This window comes from Caretta caretta, chromosome 7 (genome assembly GCF_965140235.1).
Source record: "Caretta caretta isolate rCarCar2 chromosome 7, rCarCar1.hap1, whole genome shotgun sequence".
Lineage (NCBI taxonomy): Eukaryota > Metazoa > Chordata > Testudines > Cheloniidae > Caretta > Caretta caretta.
Window position 1 is genome coordinate 17,930,264 of NC_134212.1, and position 22,564 is coordinate 17,952,827.

General features: G+C 45.1%; 1 protein-coding gene across 1 annotated transcript in view; it reads left to right on the forward strand.

Moving 5' to 3' along the window:
• LMCD1 (LIM and cysteine rich domains 1) overlaps positions 1–22,564 on the forward strand; it is a 65,256-nt gene that overhangs the window by 22,417 nt on the left and 20,275 nt on the right. The window contains exons 2-3 of the mRNA XM_048858339.2: positions 11,071–11,159; positions 19,480–19,735. Coding sequence (XP_048714296.1) covers positions 11,071–11,159; positions 19,480–19,735 — 345 coding nt within the window. The remainder of the gene's footprint in view (positions 1–11,070; positions 11,160–19,479; positions 19,736–22,564) is intronic.

Below are 22,564 nucleotides of genomic sequence, written 5' to 3' on the forward strand. Positions count from 1 at the left end.
AAATCCATTCTCCAAGGGGTATGTCTGAGGCACAAGGCCTCTAGTGCCGTAGAACTGTGGTATGCCCCGTTGCTCAGAGGTAGTGCATTTATGCACTGTCTAGCCCTTAACGTTAAATGTTTTTAAAATAATGGTTACAACAAGTACTCAGTAGACTGGTTTATGTAGTTGGCTATGTGGTGTACTAGGCTACCTGAGTGCCAGGGCCATGCCAATATTTCTTGTTCAACAGCTCCTGTTATAGCCACAACAACGCATCAAGGTAAGCCCTTCTTATTGTGCAATACCTCAACCTGAAGAGTCGCTGTCTGCATGATAAACTTGCCGTGCAGATCTTAGCAGACAAAACAACTAGCGCTATTTCTGGCAGTACTTTCAAGCCCTTTATCACTGGAGCTTTAGATTGGATTTGTTCAGACCACAAGATCATGACTACTAACAGGCTTTGAATCCATTTGAAGCCAACTGTATAATACTGGCAAGTACTTGGGTGTTTACCTGAACACCCACCCCAGTAAGGTTAAGGGTGGAGGAATTGCTCTCTGAGGGCTCTTTGCTGGCTATCGTCAGTACATCTGTCTGGCACTGGGAGGTCTCGGAGTTCAGCCTGTTCTCGTGAGCTATACCCAGTCTTATTCACCTCCCCTTACTAGAAGTATGCTTGTCCCACGTTTAGGTAAGTGTTTCCCATGATCAGTCTCCTTCCCCTGTGTGCTAAACTCTTCACTTCTGATCTATTAAATGGTACCTCATCTTTCACTGCTGCTGTTTGTAAGCATGCTTGTACATAGGTAGTCAGAAAATCAGAGACAGGGTTCATGATCATTTGTTTTACCTTATCTTGCTGTTTCTTTGCCAGGTCTCGTTTATGGGGGGAGGTCTTTGTAATCCAGACCCTTAAAGATACATAAAGTGGGGAAACTAAGAAGCTGCATTTCTGGGCAGGAAGAACTGTTGACTGCAAATTCTAATACAGACAAAGGCTCCTATTATGACCAGCCCCTTCACAGGGATGCAAATGATGAATGACCAAAACCTCCCTCCACTCTCATGGAAGAGAAGAGCACGCAGGCAATCTTCTTCTGAATATAGAAGGCCCACTGCATCACTAGCCATCCAAATTGGGTAGGGGATGAGGAGCTGGAGCCACTGGCCAGCCGAGACAACTGGCTGTGCAGAGGAAAATGCAGCACAACACTGAAGTAGTGTATCAGGCAAGCACTCTGCCCTGAAGTTTCTGGAAACTTTGGAGTGTATTATGCTTCCCCCAAGGCACGATGCCTCCTGATACTCTGAAGGGGATAGTGCAACTGCACAGGATTGTGCCTGGAAGGCAACACAGAAACCAAACATAAATAGCTACTTAAGGCCTCTGCACTTCTGGGGACCCTGCAGTGCGGAGTGTACCCCGTGGGTTGACCTAGAGATCTATCTCCATCTATGGTCATGGTACCGGAGGAGAGACAAACTGTCAAAGATACTGTAAGGTGTAAAGTATATATTTTAAGGACCCCTGTCTTAGCTAGAAGAGCCTCTTAAGTGTTCAGCCCAGCCCTGCACATTATCCTGACACTGTTTCTCTTTTGTTTCCTTTCTGGTTTAGGTCTAGGTTTACACAAGGCTGGCTTTCAGCTGGTTCATATGCCTAGTACCAGGAGGAGCAGTGCTATCTAACTGTTGAAAGTTATGAAACAAAAGTACCCTAGGAAAGTTAGATATATGTTGCTCTTATCTCTGAGGCATGGAATTAGCAATTAGCTATGAGCTATGGCAATTAAACAAGTGGGGGAGAGGAGCCATGGGAGGTATTTTCTACTGTTTGACTGATAACCTGAGTCTACATTTGCCTAAGAATAAATACATTGTTTTCCTTAAGGAAATAGTCCATCTGTTTTACATCTTTAAATCAAAGCAAATGCTCATGTGGAAAGGCTGAACTGCATAATCCAAGAAGTACACCACTCATTTATATTGACAGCTCAAGATAAGAGTTAATTGAATCACCAATATATATATATATTTGCTTGAGCTGAGCAGATGTGTAACCCTGATACACAATAGGGGAGTTCAAAAAGGTTTCATCTCAAATGAGGCTGGTGTTGGCAAAGCAGATGTGTTGCCTAGAAAGCAAGTGAGAAGGTGAAACCTATTTCATCTCCGCTATCCTGATATGCTGACAAAAACAAGCAAAGTTTCAAAGTGCTTATTTATCTTGTGTATATGAGGGATTGATTGACATAGTAGGGTCCACTCCGCAGCCTCACCTGTTGCAGCAGAAAAGTGCACACTAACAGGTGCTGCTGAATATTTAACCCTTGAGTGTAAACCCTGGTGTAACAAGTAGGCCCCCAGGGCTGTGTCTGTTCTAGCTAACTGGCTGCCCTTTGGGCCACAGCACTGTCTGGAATCTCCAGAGCATGGTGGCCCTAACCTGGGTAAACACCCCTATGCCTTTATGCCCTTCTAGAGTAAAAGGGGCTAGAGCAGGTATAAGGGTCTCCATCTTTTACATATGAGTTGGTCAGTCAAATCTGTTCCAGTACATAATGGAGCGGAACAAGGATCACTAACTGTAAGAAGTTTTAACAAAGGGATAACATGGAGCTGGCAGAGTTCATAGTCAACTGTCTGATAGCTGTGTCCACGCTTTTATGGAATGTGGATTTAGAAAGTAATTTTTAAAGCATGTAGATACCAGATCCAAATCCCACTAAAGTCAACAGAGGCTGACTTCAAGTGAGCTTTGGATCAGGCCCATAAAGCAGTGTTTATATTTGGACAAGTCTACTCTCCCATAAACACTCTTAAACAGAACAAGGCTAAGTGAAATATCAAATGTATCTTGGAACTTTTTCAGTGGTCGCTGGATGTCCCTGACTCTCAATGTCTTGACCGGGTATTTACTTTTAGACCTTTAACTGGCTGATATTGAACCCAAAAAACCCGTGGCTCTCCTACATTTCCCCCCCCCCTTTGGTCTGTGTATCATAACTCTCTTCTAAATGGGTTTTATTTAATCCTATTTGCCTTTTAAATAAACAGAAGTATAGACTCAAATTCTGTCAGACATCTGAATCTCTCTAGTTGCAAACCGTACATGTCCCCGTTAAAATCCCTAGTCCCTATTTTATATTTAATGCACTGTTCCAAAACTGATGATGTCCTCATTGGCTTCCTGCCTCACCCACAATATTTTGGGGTCCCAAAAAGATTATTGGCCGGGGTAGGGTTGCCAACTTCCTAATCACACACAACTAAACACCCTAGCCCCCTCCCTTCCCTGAGGACACACCCCCCTTCCCCCTCTCCCTCAGTAGCTCACTCTCCCCCACCCTTCCTCACTTTCACTGGGCTGGGGCAGGGGGTTGAGAAGCAGGAGTGGATGAGGTGTCTGGCTGGGATTGTGGATTCTGGGATGGGGCTAGGGATGAGGAGTTTGGGGTGAAGGAGGGGGCTCCAGGCTGAGGGATGGGGCAGAAGGGTTCAAGGTGTGGGAGTGGGCTCTGGGCTGGGATAGGGAGTTGAGGTGGGGGAGGGATCCGGCGGGGGATGAGGGGTTTGGGGTGCAGGAGGGAGCTCCAGGCTAGGGGGTGGGGCCAAGGGATTCAGAATGTGGGAGGGGACTATGTGTTGAGGCAGGTGGCTGGGGTGCAGGATGGGTACAAGGGCTGGGCTGGGGGTGCAGTCTCTAGGATGGGGCTGGGGATGAGGGGTTATGGGTGCAGGAGGGGGCTCTGGTTTTTGGGGGGGGGCTCAGGGCTGGGGCAGGAGATTGGGGTCTGGTCCCAGTCAACAGCACAGTGTGGGGGCTAAGGCAGGATTCCTGCCTGTCTTGACTCCGCATTGTATGCCAGAAGCAGCCAACAGCAAGTCCAGTTCCTAGGCAGAGGAGCAGCAGGCAGCTCTTCATGTTGGTCTTGCCCCCAGGCACTGCCCTTGCAGCTCCCATTGGCCGGTCCACTCAGCTGACCGGAGCTACCAGGGTCCCTTTTTGATCAGGTGCTGTGGTCAAATACCAGACACCTGGTCACCATAGCCAGTGGTGACTTTTGAAGAATGTGGAGAAGGGGGGCCAATGACCATTTCAGGGCATATCTTGTGAATCCTTAGGACTGAGGGAGTCTAGCTCTTCAAGAACTCGTAGCAATTTTTTTCTGCTGTGGTGCATCTCGAGTAATGATGGGTAGATTTACAGACTCATGTCAGCTGTGTCCTTTGCTTGCAGCAGAGTAGCCAGTTTGCGCAATTATACTGCATTGCCAGCTATTTCAGCAACGCAGGTTTTTTGTCTAGTTCACATCCTGAAGGCACATTAACAAGACAGTAAACTAATATTTAGGGGCAAGTCAGGTAAAATCTATTTATAGAAATGTTGAGTCTTAAAGTAGAGGCCAGATCAAAACCATTGCTTTAAACCTCTCTGAATTTCAGCATCTTAAAAATCTAGAACTGGATCGAATCTGAACTTTGCAGCTCAGACCCATACAAGGGCCAAAAATGATTATAAAGGTTTTATGAAAGGGTTTACTGGGACCAAGTGTCATCTAGCTATGTTTATGTGGCTCTGATGAATTCTCTTAGGCCTGGTCTACACTACAGGGTTAGGTTGATTTTAAAAATGACTGCGTCCACACAACCAACCCCGTTCTGTCGACCTAAAGGGGTCTTACAATTGACTTCTGTACTCCTCCCCGACAAGGGGAGTGGTGCTAAAATTGACCTTGCTGGGTCGAATTTGGGGTAGTACGGACACAAATCGATGGTACTGGCCTCTAGGAGCTATCCCAGAGTGCTCCATTGTGTCCACTCTGGACAGCACTTTCAACTCCTATGCACTAGCCAGGTACACAGGAAAAGCCCTGGGAACTTTTGAATTACATTTCCTGTTTGGTCAGCATGGTGAGCTCAGCAGCACAGGTGACCATGCAGTCCCAGAATAGCAAATGAGCCCCAGCATGGACCAAAAGGGAGACACTGGATCCCATTGCTGTATGGGGAGAAGAATCTGTGCAGGCAGAATTCTGATCCAAAAGAAGAAATGCAAATATATTTGCCAAAATCTCACAGGGCATGTTGGACAGAGGCTACACCAGGGACACACAGCAGTGCCACGTGGAAGTTAAGGAGTTCAGGCAAGCCTACCACAAGACAAAGGAGGCAAACGGTCACTCTGGGTCAGAGCCCCATACGTGCTGCTTCTATGAACAACTGCATGCCATTCTGGGGGGCGGGGGACCCTACCACTGTCTGTGGACACCTGCAAGAGGGGAGTCTCATGCTGCACAGAGGAGGATTTTGTGGATGAGGAGAATGCACAGCAGGCAAGCAGTGAATCCGTTCTTCCCGCTACCCAGGACCTTTTCATCACCCTGGAGCCAATACCCTCCCAAGGCAGGATCCCCGACCCTGAAACCAGAGAAGGCACATCTCGTGCATGCACTATTTGGAACTACAGTACAGGGTTTAAAAGCAATAGTGTTCGTGGTCATGGTGGAAATAGGGGGATTTTTGTAAGGGAACAGTAAAAGGACCCCGTTCATGCTGGACTGTTCGTGCTTGGCTAAAAGGGATCATCCCAAAGAATAATCATGCGGCGGCTGGGAGGGGTGAAGTGATCATCCCCGAGAATAGCCACGTGGTGGGGTGGGGGTAGGTGTGTGCTGCAAATCTACCAGAATACTACAGCCCCTCCTTTTAAATTTGAAACCCAAACCATTGCTTGCTCTGGGGAAGGGGGGTGCTGCAGTTTGAAAACATTCCCACACATTATGTAGGTGTAAGAAGCCAACCCAATTTTACTCTCCTTTTTATCTCCTCCCCCCCAGGTGCAAATGTTTCTATGCTCCCCCATCATCTCCGTCCCTGAGGTTATTGCAGATTAGAAGGCCAAAAAAAACCGCACTCACAATATGTTTTCCAAGCTCGTGCAGTCCTCCTGCACTGATGGGGCACAGCTTAATGCATGGAGGCATTCAGTGGCAGAAAGAATTTAAGTGAACGTGAAGAGCAGAGGCAGGACGCGATGCTGAGGCTAATGGGGGAGCACATGGACGTTATGAACCTTCTGTTGGGGGAACAAACAGACATTATGAAGTGTCTGTTGGAGCTGCAGGAAAGCCAACAAGAGCCAAGACACACACCCCCCCCACCCCCTCTCCCGCTGCATCCACTGTATAACCGCCTACCCTTCTTCCCATGTTCCATAGCCTCCTCGCCCAGATGCCTAAGAATACGGGGTGGGGGAGGGGAGGCTCCGGGCCCCCAGCCACTCCACTCCAGAGGATGGCACAAGCAACAGAAGGCTGTCATTCAAACGGTTTATTGTAGTCATACTAACAATCCAAACTGTGTGGCCTTGTCCTTCCCTCCTCCCCCACCCCACCCGGTGTGTTCGCTATCTCTTTTTTAATAAAGACTGCATGGTTTCAAAACAATAGATAATGAGCGAGGTGTTTACAAAGCTCACAACAGCAGCAGTGATAGTAAGCTGAGCGGGCTCCATACTTGCCGTGGTATGGCGTCTGCAGGAGAGCAGAGTTGTAGCGGAAGCAGTGTATGACGACTGCTAGCAGTCCTACTGCACCGTCTGCTGACAGCAGCACCCAGGACACAACAGCGGCGGTGACACTAAGCTGAGCGGGTTCCTTGCTTACCGTGGTTTGGCGTCCGCATGGAAAAAAGGCACAAAACAATTGTCTGACATTGCTTTCATGGAGGAGGGGCGACTGACGACACGTACCCAAAACCACCCGCGACAATGTTTATGCCCCATCAGGCACTGGGAGCTTAACCTAGAATTCCAATGGGCAGCAGAGACTGCAGGAACTCTGGGATAGCTACCCACAGTGCACTGCTCTGTAAGTCCATGCTAGCCATGGTAGTGAGGACGCACTCCGCCGACTTAATGCGCTTACTGGGGATGTACGCTGTCGACTGTGTAAAATAGACTTCTAAAAATCAACTTCTATAAGATCGACCTAATTTCATAGTGTAGACATACCTTTAGTTCCTTGCATTTGCTCTCCAAGCACTCTACAAATGCTGACTTCATTGAACAAAAGAGAAAACTGTTAAAAGCTCTAGCTAGCAAGTCTCCTCTGAGCCATGTGCCCTTGCCAAGTGACTTAGCTTGTGTCAATGTTCCCGGAAGATGCTGTGCACAATGGGCATGCTCCAGCCTGGGGCTGAGCAGGACTTCCCCTGCAACTGCAGCTCTGGGCTGCAGTTCTGGCGTGGGCAATGGAACTGAGAGCAGGGAGCCTGTCTCACCTGTGATGTCCCTGAGGCTGTATGGGGGACAGCGTACTTTTATTTTCGCAGCCTTAATGTTCTTTTAATATTTTGTATTTGTATAAAAATGGATCCTCGAGTAGTTGGAATGATTGATTATTTAGAAGGGAATATGGATGTTGTGCTACTAATGGATCTGTCCCTTTAAGAACAGACAATATATTTAAGACTGAGAGCAGTATGAGCTGCTTTGTTTTTGTGTCTACAGGATGAAAGACCCAGTCTGTGTAAACTCCAGAAAGGTCAGAACTTGATTTAGTATATCTCTTTCCAGAAAGCCAGGCAACACTAGCATTTACAAGAGACTGGATGTATTGGGGTATTGCTAATGAGGCATAAATGCTTTCACTTGTAGGTCACTATCCTGTCCAGCTCAGCAGGGTTTAAATACTGCTCCTATCTCAAGGAAGTTTGGACCATATATGAGATTAGTTTAAGCCAGTTCCCATGTCACATACTCTAATGCAAAGCATGGTAGTGAGATTAAACTCTTCGGGATGGGGACTGTCTCTTACTATATGTTTGTACAGAGCCTATGGCAGTAGGTCCCTAATATTCATTGTGTCCTCCAGTGAAAAATCCTGTATCGGGACCAAAATTGCTTTGCTCACTATAAATTTTATGAGTTAGCAACATCTTAATTTTCACACTCCCACTGGGAATGGGTAAGAGAGGGGTTCTAAAAGCCTAAGATTAAATCGTAATTTTGGGATCAGTCTTAATTGTAATTCCCATGTGGGGTTGCTTTTTGGGGGGGGAGGGATCAACTCACAGGATTTAAAAAAAATTAACAGTTGGCAAAACTGATTGTTTTTGTTTTTTTTGTAGAGACTTGTTGCCAGTGCAGATGAACTGTCCATCAGAGATGGGATTCTGGGAAAGTTTATAGCCCTATTCAGAAATCCACAGTATCACTTCTCCATAATTTTTCCTTTTAGAATTACTTCATTCTTGGCTCCTGTCATGCATTTCACATTCTTTAAATTCAGAAAGTCATGTTTGATAAATCCTGCAGTGCAAAGATAGACACAGAAGTTGTATTTTTAAACCTTATTGGCTGCTTCTGCTCAACAAATGAGCTCATATTTGCCCCTTCTTCCCATTTTGAGACTAGCATTTTTTGTCACTGCCTTCCCTGCACAGCCATGGACTCCTCTGTATAAACTTAGTCTGTCAACTGTCGTGAATGAACAGCCTAAAGTGGAGCATGATCACACTATTTCTTTTTCCTCTTCTTTTCCTCCCTTGGGCATTTATCTATTCCCCACCATGTTTCCCCTTCACCATGGAAACCATCTGCAAAGCAAAACATGAGATATGGAAACTTGAGTTTCTGAATAGGGACCAAGGAAGTCTCTACAGTATACTCCGGACTATCTGAATAGCATGGGGGGGCATGGATTTTGTTCAGCTAATTGAAGGCAGGAGCCAGTCAGCAGCAAGGTAGCCACCCCTGTTACCCTTGTGTCTGGGGGTCCCTAGTCTGTTATCCAAACATCCTCATCCACATCTCTTCTGGCTCCCCAGCACAAGACACATAAGATATGTCTACATTGCCGTTAGACACCTGCAGCTGGTCTTTGCCAGCTGGACTCGGGCAGCTGGGCTGTTTAATTGCAGGGTAGATATTCAGGCTCAGGCTGCAGCCCAAATTCTGGGATCCTCTCATCTCACCGGGTCCTAGAGCTCAGGCTCCAGCCCGAGCCTCAATATCTACACTGCAATTAAACAACCCCTTTAGCCCAAGCCCTGTGAGTCGGTCATCTGTCATAGGCCAGCCGAGGGTTTTTAATTGCAATGTATACATACCCATGGGAGATGAAGAAGGGATTCTGATAATGCAGAGGTTGGAATAATAGGGTTTTGGATAAACAGGAGTATACTGTATATCAATAAAATGAACATTAGTAGTAAGGCTGCACCGTGTATCTCAATCTTTCACTGCTTAGGGGTGTTTTCTCTATTATTCAGCAACAGAAGTGAATGAAAGCTGAGAACTTGTTTCCCTGGGGAGCTATTTCTGATTATCTCCATGTGTGGACACTCCATTATTCCAGAATAAGAATGCTGTATTCTGAATTAATTTGGATCAACTATTTTAGTCCATTTTTGGATTAAACTAATCCAGAATAAAGCACTCTGATTCTAGAATAAGAGTGTCTACACTTAGAGATAATCAGGAATAGCTTCCCAGAGACAAGCCCTTAGAACTACATGAAATGAGAGTAGCCCCACAAGATGACCCTCAGCTCCCATTCATTTCTGTTGCTTTAAGAGAAGGTGCTCTGTCTGAATATGAATGTATAATAAATATAAAAATTTGCCTTTCATTTGGTAACATTAATAAATTAAAATCTGTGTCTTTAGAGGAAGCAATGGGAAGAGTGGGTGGTTACTTCTTTGCAATTTCTTTTGAACAACTAGAATGGTGAACCCTCAACATGGGAGAAGCAAATGCAAGGAGGGGGCCCAAATGAGGGATTGGATTTTTCTTAAAATCCAGTCTTTGTGTTAAAAGGGGTATTAGTTTTCAACCACTGATCATTACAATTCATATATATATAAATTGCTGTAGTGTCTCTGGCCTCACATTTCCCACCTATTTGAATAATTGTCCCTATATCTAAATAATTCTTCTCACCCAGACATTTTTTCCTGGAAGTTTTTCCCGTGGTTAAGGCTAAAGATTCTCTAATTCAGCTGTTTGCATCCCATGAAACTCAAATTCATAGACTCAAAAGCCAGACAGGAGCACTGTGATCCTGTAGTCTGACCTACTGAGTAGCACAGGCCATGGAACTTTTCCCCAAATTATTACTAGAACTGATCTTACAAAAACCATCCAATCTCCATTTTAAAGTTGTCAGTGATGGAGAATCCACCACAACTCTTGGTAAATTGTTCCAATGGTTAATTACTGTGTTTTAAAAAATTGTGCCTTATTTCTAGTCTGAATTTGTTAAGCTCAACTCCACCATTAGATCACATTCAATCTTTCTCTGCTAGATTGAAGAGCCCATTATTACATGTGTTCCCCTCCTAGGTACTTCAGATTACCCCCTTAATCTTTAAAGTAAAAAGATAATGAGCTCAGTCATTATCACTCAACAATCTTGAGTTGATTTGTACATGGTATACAAGTTGTGTGATAAGTTTGGTGAAACTTAACTCATTGATAACCTCTCAGCAAGACTCAGTCTGAGATCTGTTCTTCTCACATTCACAGAAGTATCTCAAACAGCCCCCTAAATGGAAAATGTAAGTGGTAATTCAATATCCTGTGCTAAAACTAAATGTAAAACATGCTCCTTTATTCACGGTCTCTAAACATCTGTTTAGATCGTGCTGCATTTTAATCACATGTCCATTAAACAAGTGGCCTAGAAGGGAAGGTGTCTGAAGTTTTGCTTTGATAAGAAATTTTCAGTTGTACTGATTGGTGAGCCCAACTTATTGGCCACCAGAAGTTTTATTCCAATGTTGTCTCAATGGTTTATAATGTATGGTGGAGGTACTACAAGCTAGCACCCAGATAGTCAATAAGAGGTCTTTATCCCTTTTCATCTATGTTCAAGACCAGAACTTTTTCAGCAGTCTTGCTTAACCATGAGTACCCAGTTGCCCAATGATTTATTGATCTGGAGACCTCAAACCGCACAAGGCACAGTTGTAAAGGAATCAACATGCTTGAGAAGCCATGCACAATGGAAGAACTCAAGGCCAAGAGATAGAGATAATATATAAAATAAAGAAAAATCCTGAAACTCTTCTCTTTTCCAGATGTCTGTAAGCCAGCAGCAATCAGGAAGAGGGATGCCTTGTCTGCGATGCAGAGGGATGTGTACAGGCTTTGAGCCACATTCTTGGAGGTAATTTATCTACTGCTGGATGGGCTATTTAAAAAAAATCTCTCTTGGGGCTTTGTCTATATTCAGGCTTCACTGACTCTCTGTAGATGCAAACTGATAAATGATTGTGTTGGAGGAAGGGAAGTGCAGAGTTTGTGCAAGCTCAGTGCTGGGGAGGCCACTAGAGGGCTAGAAGGTTCTGCCCTTAGGATATGTCTACAGTGCAGTCTTAGCTCATGCACCTACATGATTTGATTTATTTATTTTTTGGTCTAAACCTTCTATGCTGCACATAACCCTCAAGCATGTGTCTCTTTGTGCTTTGAACCTGTGTTTGCTTGCATGTCTGGAGGTCTGGATTGAAGCTGTTATCTCAGACTGGAACCTGCCCATTTTGCAGTGAGGACATAGGAAAGGTCACTTGAATATTGATAGTCCTCCACAATTCTCTCTGAGACAGGTATATTCTTCCACAATTGACAGAATTGATTGAAGAATCCATTGAGTATCTGAGCACAAAGAATCATGGGAAATGGCCCCACATATACATTAAGTGCAGAAACGGTGAGGACATAATGCATATAGGGCTTTTCTGATGAACGCTTATACTGGGTTAGGCTAACCTGAGTGCCAATCATCCAGGCTACATGCGCAGTGTAGACATAACCCTCAGTCTCTACACCTTAACCAGTCCTCCTCCCTCTATCTGTTTAGCTAATCTCCTCCCTATGCAATCCCATCCAAAAATTAAAGAAACAAGCAAAGTTGTGGATTTATCATGATGTTTGGAGACTATTGTCCTGTTCACTCTACCAGGATGGTATATCTCCACTCCACCACCTCTTTGTCTTCTCTTTACCCTGTACGTTCTTCAGGGTAGGAACTGTCTCTCACCCAACTTGTCTAATGCCTAGCACAGTAGGAATCAGATGCCCTAGGTGAGATCAGAGTTTTACTGTAATCCTGGTAATAATGAGGCACAGGCAGAGGTGAAAGTAAGCCGGTATGCCCTGGTACGGCGTACCGGTAAGAGCCGGTGCGCCATATCAGGACTGGCTTTCAGAGACGGCAATTTAAAGCCCTGGGGTAGCAGTGGCGGGGCTCTGGCGGGGATTTAAAGGGCCCTGGAGCTCCAGCCGCCGCTACCTCCCCGGCCCTTTAAATCCCCTCCGGAGCCCTGCTGCCAAAGCCCTGGGGTAGCGGTGGTGGGGCTCCGGCGGGCATTTAAAGGGCCGGGGCAGTAGCGGCGGCTGGAGTACCGGGGCCCTTTAAATCCCCAATGGAGCCCGGTCACCACTACCCCAGGGCTCAGGCAGCAGGGCTCAGGCCGGGATTTAAAGGGTCCTGGGAGGGTAGCGGGGGCTGGAGCTCCGGGGCCCTTTAAATCCCCGCCAAAGCCCCGCCACTGCCGCTACCCCAGGGCTCGGGCAGCAGGGCTTAGGCAGGGATTTAAAGGGCTTGGGGCTCTGGCAGCTGCTACCCCAGAGCCCCAGGGTAGCGGTGGCAGCCGGGAGCCCCTAGGGCTCCTCAGTGATTTAAAGGGCTCGGGGGGTTAAGGCCACGCCTCTTCCGGTTGGGGCCACGCCCCCTGCTCAGGACTCCAGCGTACCGGTAAGTCCTCTAACATACTTTCACCCCTGGGCACAGGGCACTTGCACAAAGTCTCTGGGATCTTGGGGAACCTCCAGGCTTGGGGAGAGGCTCCAAGATGAGCTGGGGGGCAGAGTGGATAGGGAAGGGAGTCTTTGCTAAGATTACCTCCTGCCAGAACCCTGTACCAGAAGTGGCGCTTGGATCTTCAGTGAATGAGGAATGGCCAAAATCATACAAGCTAGCAGACAAAAATATCCCTTCTACACTGCCATCCCACAGAAATCTGTAATTTTCCCCACCTTGATCCTAAGCCAAAGAACAGCCTTGTGTCCTTCTTTCTTAGACCAGAATCAGTACCATTAGGTTTTACTGAAGGAATCCAAATGGTATCAACACTTCATTGCAGAAGTACTCCTAGATTCTTCCTGACCCCATCCTCCTGCCTCCCCTTTCCCCCCACCACACACTTCATTTGCTTCTCAATGTTCTTCAGCTTTTCAAAATTCTCATGTACAGCAGCCAGGCTAATAGTGTCTGGTGTTTATCCCAGTATGCCTACAATAATAATGGTTAGAGTATGTTTCCATCAGAAAAACCAGTTTCATTTTTTGTGTTCATGACACTTGCTCCTACTTCAATTGGGAGGCAGGAGGCAATTTCAGCAGGATGCACGAGTGATCCCAGGGCAACGATGTCATGCTTTAAAAACTCCTCAGCTCAGTTCCACAGTAGCTGTGTACAACAAAAGTAACCTTTTTGCACAATTTAAATGATACAAATTCAGAATAAAAATTATTCAGGACTGGACTCCTCTCTTCAGCCAGCCTGTGTAAACTATCAGTGGCCCCGTGTGTTTAGCTACTGTAAGGGGACTGTTGCCCCCTTACTAACATTCAGTGGGGGTGTTCTAGTTGCTAGCTCCCAGTACTAAAAAGGGGGAAGGGTTGATGGGGAATCAGGACCCTGAGACTGACAGCCCCCAGGAACAATGGGGAGAGGCCAATGCTCCAGGTCAGCCTGAATGACAGGGCGGGCAGGCTAATCAGGGAGTCAGGAGGCCAGGGAGGTCCCGTCCTCCATGTGAGCCGGAATTGCCTGGGTCACACAGAGTGGGGCCGAGCTAAGGAGAAAGCAGGGGTCCGAGCTGAGCTGGGGTGCAGAGCTGTGCTAGATCTGGAGAGAGCAGTCCCTGTCCTGGGAGCAGAGCTACAGCCCCAAAGGCACAGCCCAGAGAGAGCAGACTTGCCCTGGGAGGAGAGCTGCTGCAGCAACCAGAGCCAGAGGGCCCAGAAATGCAGCCCAGGAAGCAGGTCCGTGCTAGGAGCAGAGTCACAGAAGCAGCCTGCAGAGCAGACCTTTTCCTGGGAGCAGAGCTGTAGCAACCAGAGGCAGAGGGGCCAAAGAAGCAGCCCAGGGAGCTGGAGGCAGAGCAGCAGAGACAGAGTGGTGGGGCTGGAGCTGGGGCAGTCCGGAGCTGGGTGTGGTGAGCAGCTGGGAAGAGCGAGGGGGACCCTGGGCAGCGGGCCCAGCACAGGCAGACGCCTCAGCCAAGAGGCTCTGTGGGCCAGGCTTGGATCGTAACCCCGACTGGGCGGGGGCAACACTTGGAAGAAGGGTCCTACCACTTAGAGCCTGAGAGCATGTGGCCACCACCAGAGCAAGTGTCCAGCCCACAGCATTCCTGCAGCACTGCCAGGGCTGGAGAAGGCGGCCTGGGACTTACAAGGAACAGACTGTGAACTGCCCTGGCATTCCAGAGACACTGTTTGTGATGTTCCCTGCCACAGAGTGGGGTGATGTGTTTCCTGTAACCTTTCCCATTTTTCCTTATTCTTTTTTTAAAATTAATTGTTGATTAAATAACTTTAACTTGTATGTAATGGTCAGTGGGTCAGAGAAGTGCCCAGGGCAGAGAGAGTACCCCGGAGTGGGGACACCCTAGCCCCTGTCCTAGGTGACCACAGCAGGGTTGGGGGTTGAGCCCCCCAGGAATCCCTGGGCCCAGCCTTGTTGGGGTATGAGGATTCTGCCAGACAGGAGAGTGAAAGGGGAGTCTTCAAGGACAGGGAGGCCACTGGGTAAAGGAAGTGGGAGCAAGGACTCGGATCCTTTTGCTAGCCCACTTCACTGGGGTAGTGCAGAAGCCAGGAAAGTTCCCCACAATAGCGGGACTATTCCCCTGCTTACACTACCATTTCATTCTATCCAGAAAACACTTCTTCATCTTGTGCTATCTGTCAGAATTGCATAGTCACTTCTTTACTCTGTATTTCTTTAACTATATTCACAGTACTAGTCAAAATGTCTCTTCTTCCCCTTCCCCCGCCACCAAGAAAGCAAGAAGAGGGTTGGGAACGGGAGTGTCTCAGATCCACAAGTCTGGTGCTTTGGAACAGTCCCTGGGGAGGACCCCTTTAGTGTGTTGAGCCTGTTCGGGTCGCATTCTCACTGGGGTAAGTCCCTTGATTTTACCACCTCCTGGGACTGAACTTTGGAGCCATCAGCACACCTGCTTCGCTCCGTGAGCTCCCCCTCAGTGAGTGCACCTGAACTGAACACTTAGGGGAGACTTGTACAACCAAAGGGAGCAATGCACCCCTGACTCTGGAGTGGCGCAGCCAGCTTGGTAAAAACAGAAGGGTTTGTTAGATGTCTGGAAAATGGCATAGAAAGTCTTTCTGTTTAATGTAGAGAACAGAAAAGTCCATCTGGATCAGCCCAGAGCCCTCCTCCAATCCCTCTGTAGTCCCAGTCCAGAAGCATCTCCTCCTTCCAGCAGCCCCACACTTAACAATCCCGAAGGGCTCTTCCTTAAACATTTGTTCTTGTTCCTGGGAAAACATCGTCACCTGGCCCTTTGTTCTCCAGCTGGTCAAACCTGTCTGGCATCCCGCAGAGGGTGGGTCCCTCTGGTCATTAGTTGTTAGGTACCAAATGGCCAGGCAATTGTCTGGGCCCAGGCCACCGACAGCAAGGAGTCGGTCACATCTAGGTCTAGGGAATAAACCTTTCCCCCATGCCTAGTTAACCATGCAGCATGTAGGGGAAATTGAGGAACACACATTCTTAATACAAAATATTATGAACTATTCCCCTCTATCACAGGGAGCAATCCAAATTTTTAAACTGTCAAGCCTTTCAGGCTCTTTTCCTTGAAACCCTGAAATCTACATGGAAAATGTTAAAAGAAAATCTTGTCGTAGCAAGCATTTTCTGAGGAAAAGATTCACATTTGTTCATCAGGTCTAGACTCTGGTGTTGCTGTACTCACACCTGCTGATATTGGGGGTGGAGGGGCATGATCTCGACAGCCCTGTGACTTGGCTATCTCCATATGATAGAATGCCCTCTTGAGGTCATGGGCAGCTGGCACAACTTAAATCGCCCTTGAGATTGCAGTTAGTTGTGGGGGACCATGATCAAGGGAGGATTAAAAAAGGGTCTAAGCCACTCTTGCCAAGGTAGCCCTCCGGAGCAGCACTGGGAGGTGATTGTCTGTGTAGAACAAAAATGAATTAACCCGATCCAAAGCTAAAGAGTGCATTTTTTCAATTAAATGATCTATCTTCATTGTGGGGAACTGACTTTTCCCTTTACTAGGCACTTTTCTATAGTGTGACTTTAAAAAGTAAACAAACTGCTCCATTCCACATCTCTAAGGTGCAGATGTGGCTCTAACCTAGGACCTTTTTTAAGGTGATACTTGGATGAAGGTGACAGAGAAACTGAAAGCATACTAGTGATACATCATCTCATACAAATAAAAACACATGTTCAGCTTCACTTAGTTACGTTATGGCTTCTTTGGAGCCAAGAAACAGCTGTGATGTGATTACTTGCTGTTAATAGAATGGGTTGGAATATAAAATCTGTAAGAATATACTGGTTGGGTAGAGACCTGCACAACAAAGGAAAATAGATGTTTAGCAGGCTAACTTTTTGTATCTAGATCTCCCAAACTGCACCAAATGCTCTGCCAACACATTGCAGGTGACCTACTGTGCTGTGAGGATTATTTTGGACCTCAGAATGTATTAATCTAGATTGCACCTCTGCATATGTTAACCATTTCTTTCCGTTTCTCTAGCAACCCTCATGCTAGAGGGTCCCAGTGTATCACAACAAGGAGAAACAATAATGCACTTGGTACATACAGTAATCTATACACACTCACCTAAATCTGAGAGCATTTGTCATATGTTGTAAAATGAATTAAAATATACTCCTCTTTGGATAGAGTAAACATCTTTCAGTTCACTTGACTTAAGCACCTTAGATCCAAACTGTACATCTAATGCGACTAGAAAAAGGAGAGGGGAAAACATGCAGAAAACTTAAACCTGAAATCTTCCAACAAAGGAAACAAATTCCTATTTTTCAACCAACTTCACCCATGAGTGTGGGAGACCGTTTTCACAGGAGCACAGACTATGCGCCTTGCTCCTGCAAAGATAACCAGCTCAGATCTTGCAGCAGTCCGAACTGAATATGAAACTCTCATGCAAAAATAAAATCCTGATAACTAATCAAGCTATTACTTTTACAGGCTGGGAAGCAGGAGAGGAGTTTCTATCTCAAATACTGGGAGGCACTTAAATACAGCAGTAATGCCAGTGGGGGTATATGTTGGATCGGTGCCATTTTAGCAGTTCTGTCCATCTGCTCTGTGTGCCCTTGATGAAACTGCAGCTGTATGATCCACCACCAGTAAGCCAGGCAATTTACAAACTCAAATATCCCTCCCATAGGGAAAAGCTGGGTCAAGGTGCTAAGGGTTGTGAAGTAGCAGTGTCTGAACTAGTCAAACTCTAGAACCCACAGTGTAAGTGCAGGTTCAAATGAAGGCAAAACGAGTTTGCAGCTCTCTTCCACCAGTTCTTTTTTTTTTTTTTTTTGTCTTAAAATATTTTTTTTTAAATTGTGCTGTGTAATAGAATTTCTTGGCAGGAATTAGAACAGGCTGTAAACCCTACATTACAGCCTACTGCAGTTTGTGTAATTCTGAGAATTTAGTAAATGAAACTGAATATTCACTTATGCTTTGACATAACTTTGGGGGGGAAAGTAATAATACTAAATGATGGTGGCTCTCTTTGTGCTACTGTTTTTTCTTTGTCATCAGCCAGCTGCAAAATAGCAGCCATGTACTTGATGCTATTCAATGGCACAGCAGGAATGGGGCTTAGTGCCAAAGTAATTATACTCTGTTTAGACTTGAGCCACCTGATGTACTGCATATGGGCTTATATACTGTAATGCAAATCCCGTGTGTGTGTGTGTGTTACACAGGCTTGGAACCCAGTGTACAACGATTTGAAAAATGCTTTTTAAACAAAACCCATGCTGTCTGTCCTTGCTCACTTTCAAAATGCGAGGCATGAGCCAACAGGATAATGCCAAATGTCCATAGTAAATATTCTACACACTGACTCACTGCTATCAAGGACAAAAGTGACAGACATGGCTGGGGAAAGTGAAAATAAAAACCTTTGGTTTCACAGAATGTTAATGTCCCTCACCATGCTCATCAACAGGTTAAAATATCTACCTTAGCAATGGTTCTCCTAAGCCTATTTTTGGCTGAACTGAGGTTTATCTCAACAGGATGTCTAGTATCAGAAATATCTTGTGTTTCTAGATATCCCATTTTCAGTATTTTTCTAAAAAACATCATCTAACCAAGAGATCTACCAGTAACACACTTCTGTTTTGAGGACAGCTTGAGCAGCACAGATGTTAACTACTGAACATCTGTATCCCTCCTCTTATCCTGAAGAATGCCAAAGTGTTTGGTTGCAAATCAAAAAGAAACAATGCCTGCAAATTAGAAGGCAACTTCTGTCTAGCAGATGAACAAGAATTATGATTTAAGAGTCTGTATCATGCTTGTAAAATACACAACCCTTTTCAAGATTTTAGAACTTAACACTCCGTTGTGTTTGGTCAGTGAATTCTGTATTGTTTTCTAATTTGCTTTTATAATTATGTATTTAAGTACTGCACAGTTCCATATTTGTTGTACATATGGAATCTCTGTATTACTTAAGTACTATTACAGATTTACAGAATGTGGTATGTAACATCACATTATACAACTGTGGGTTCCTGATTTCCACACCTAAGCTGCATGAAAATCTCAGCCTTCAAAGTTCAGCTACTTCTTGTTTTAAATCGACTTGCCAACTACAGAGAAGAATTGGGAATCAAAATTAATCATTGCTATTATACTAAAAATGAGTTTGGCCCTTTGCTTTTAAAACTATATATTTTTGACTACCAAGAAATAGCAGTATGGATTTATAATCTTCCTATATTTTGGTTATAATTATGACTACAAAAACACTTGCAATGAAGTATAAATTTCAGTAACGGAAACTGTGTGGTACTGCCATGAAATTAATAATCTCTTTGAGTGTCCCTTATAAATTCATGGAAACTAGCTGTTCAGTAACAGCGGGTGAGAAGGCACAGTTGATCAGTGGCGGCTGCTGCTGCTCTCACCAGGGACAACAGTAAGGCATTTACAGTTTTTTGTATTCCATACCACTGCAGATTCCTTTAAGGCATATCCTGCTGCCTTCCCAAATATAGTTTGCATCACAAAGCCCTTTTTGTCTTCTGTCGCGATCCAGTTTAGTATTTAACCTTTAGTAACTTTAAAGTTCAGCACTGAGCCTTCAAAAGAGCACATGCCTACCAAGGTCCAGCTTATATCAAAAGGATGATTGATCTCACTTGTCCCACACAGGAAAATATGCAAGTCATGCAAATGTAGCCAGGAGGATCACAGCTTGAGCTCTGATGCAGAAGATGATCGGAAAATTGGCCGCTTGTTGTCTGACTCAAAGTATTCTACGCTCACTGCCCGGGTGAAAGGTGGCGATGGTGTTCGCATCTACAAAAGGAACCGCATGATCATCACTAATCCTATTGTGTCTCGGAAAGATCCAACGTTTGACACGATAACTTATGAGTGGGCTCCACCAGGACTGACCCAGAAGCTGGTAAGGATTTGCCAGTTGAGTAATATGTTCTGCATTGCGTAACAAAGGCCCTATTGGAAACATTACCATTAAAAAGTATTAGAACCTATGGTTTCTCTTGGAGTTAAAGTTCATGCCATGGTTAGTGTAGTGCAAAAACCACACAAGTGCAGAAATAACTTCAGTGGGTTCAGGCTGCAACCATAGTGGTGGCTTCTGTAGGTTGATGTATTTGTTTTTGGATTTTGGGGGATGCATACGGGGGTTAGGTTCACTTACAGTAATGTTTCCCCTAGAAATGTATTTTAAGAATGGAAAGTCTACCTCATTCATCCAGTTAATGCCCAGTAAAAACATTGGAGCGGACAACCTATCTCTGTTGTACATCTGGTTATACTAAATCTGTGTATTCCACATAAGTGTTTTTTAAGCTTAAAAAACCAGACTAATGTTTCTCAGCTTTCTTCAGAATGGTCATAAGGAAGATGGCATGTTTCAGTTTTTTTTCAAAGCTAAACAATCGGGATGCTAATCTTTCATGAATAGATGCCTTGGGTGCTTGCTGTGTTGGTCTGACTCGCCTGCAAATCTAACTGTAAGGCCTACTGAAATTCTGGTATACTTATATGAAGGTGGTTTAATGTGACAGGAGTCTGGGTTTTTTCAACCAACCTTTAAACTGTACTTGACTCCATTTTTCAAAAACAAGACCACTATATTAAAGCTGTAAGGACCAATGCAGCATCTACATGGGATGCTGTATTTGCAAATTTCCTGTATGAGTCTCGTTAAAAAATGAGCCATGGTCTCAACAGTAGATGTGAAATCTCCATTTAAACAGCAGTTTATTTTTTCTTGACCCTTTGAGGCCAACAATAGTGTGGGCTTAATTTGAGGTACAGTATCTCTCTTCATTAACCAGAAGCAGTCCGTGGTCATTTCCTGACATGTAAATCACAAACTGGTCTTAAATCTTTCTAGGATGAAGTATTACTTCCTCTTTAATGCTCTGTTGTATAGGCCTCTGGATTTGCTTTCCTAAGCTATTTCTGCACAGAGCCAAACTATAACAGCCATTGTAAAAATGGTGTTTGCTTTGTGATTTAAGCTGTAATAGCTTTTGTAGCTTGCTTTAGGACTTAAAGTAAGACACTGATGTAAGTGATAACTGGCTAATAATAAGAACTATGCATGCAAGTTTCACATTTTTGCCACTTACAGATATGCAGAACGACCAGTTAATACCGTCCCTTAAAGGCAGACTTCAAAGTTGGGGAAGATGCTTATTTATAGTACCAACAGAACACTAGACAGCAGACAGATAAGAAAGACCAGGTCCCTGCCCTAAAATCTACAGATTCAGGCCCCACGACCATAAGAAACACTTGCTCAGACTAAATTCGTTTGCTTACTCATGTGAATAATCCTACTGAACGCAATGCTTTTGCTTGTGTAAAGACTAGCGCTCAATACTGCCAACCCAGGCCCATGACAATAAATGACTTGCATCTGTTAACAGTTTGCCTCTCTAACTATTGTTGCTCTTCCAGTTGTTTGCAGAGGGGCAAGTACAATCATCCCCCGTTCAACGGAAATCAGCTCTCTCTCCCAGAATGGTCAAGCGCCAGATACTACTCTCACAGAAAAGCTTTCTCCTCCTTTCTGTCTTGTCCTGAATCTGTTGGACTCAGAAGTCTTGTCAGAACAGGATTTTTTTTCATAGAATTCCAGTATCTCCTACTTCCAGCTGGCTTGGAATAGTGAGGAAACTAGGTGTCTCAATTACATCGGTGCTTCCAGTCTCTGGAAGCAAGTGCTGATGCATGAAAATAGGGGTAGTGAGCTGCAGGAGTTACATGAGGGACAAGTTAAGGAGTTTGGCTAAGAGAGGCATCGCTTATACTAGCAAATATCCTGCAAGGGCTCTGCATGACCTTCTAATGTTACAGGGTAGAGCGACTGACATAATACTTATGTTTAAAAGTTCATTGTCACTCAAAAGGAATGAGGATGGGATTGTCTGAGCACCTGTTTTAGAAATACAAGAGCAAATAAAATCTTAATCATCCATAGATTCTGTCAGCTCAAAAGCAGGTACAGAGACTAGGATTTACAATAGACTAACAATTGTCTGGAATACAAAAATGTTTATAACGTACTAAATGTTTCAGGGTTCAGATTAAAAATAGGGTGAAATCCTGGCCTCATCAGGTAAGTCTACACTGAATAAGACCCACATCATGACTCTGGCTGGCCCAAGTCAGCTGACTCGGGCTTGGGCTGCGGCCTGTACTATTGCTATGTAGAAGTTTTTGGGCCTGGGCTGGAGCCTGAGCTCTGAGATCCCATGAGGTGGGAGGGTCTCAGAATCTGGGGTCCAGAACGAGCCAAACGTCTACACAGCAATATTACAGTTCTATAGCCTGAGCGTGAGTCCGCTTACCAGCCCAGCTGCAGATATTTAATTGCTGTGTGGACATTCCCATTATAGCCACTGGGAGTTTCACTGTTGAGTTGAGCAGGATTTCACCCATTTTGTACAGCAGATTGTTTGTTTAAAACTTGCTTGTGGGAAACCAGAAACTTTCAGCTTCACTTACATATATAGCTAGCAACTAAACTAGGTTGCTGCTGTGTCCACGCACAGAGTGTGCGCTATATTGTAACATTTGCCCTAAGCTCTTTAGGATGCTAAGTAGCACACTCAGGATATGTACTGTGAATTGAGATCCATACATACATGAGGGCGATTTGAAATATGGGACTTGGCACAAATTCACGGCAAGTAAGAAGGAGCATAACCTAGTTAGTGACTGGTCAGTCAGCATCCAGTAGTATCCAGATCATTGC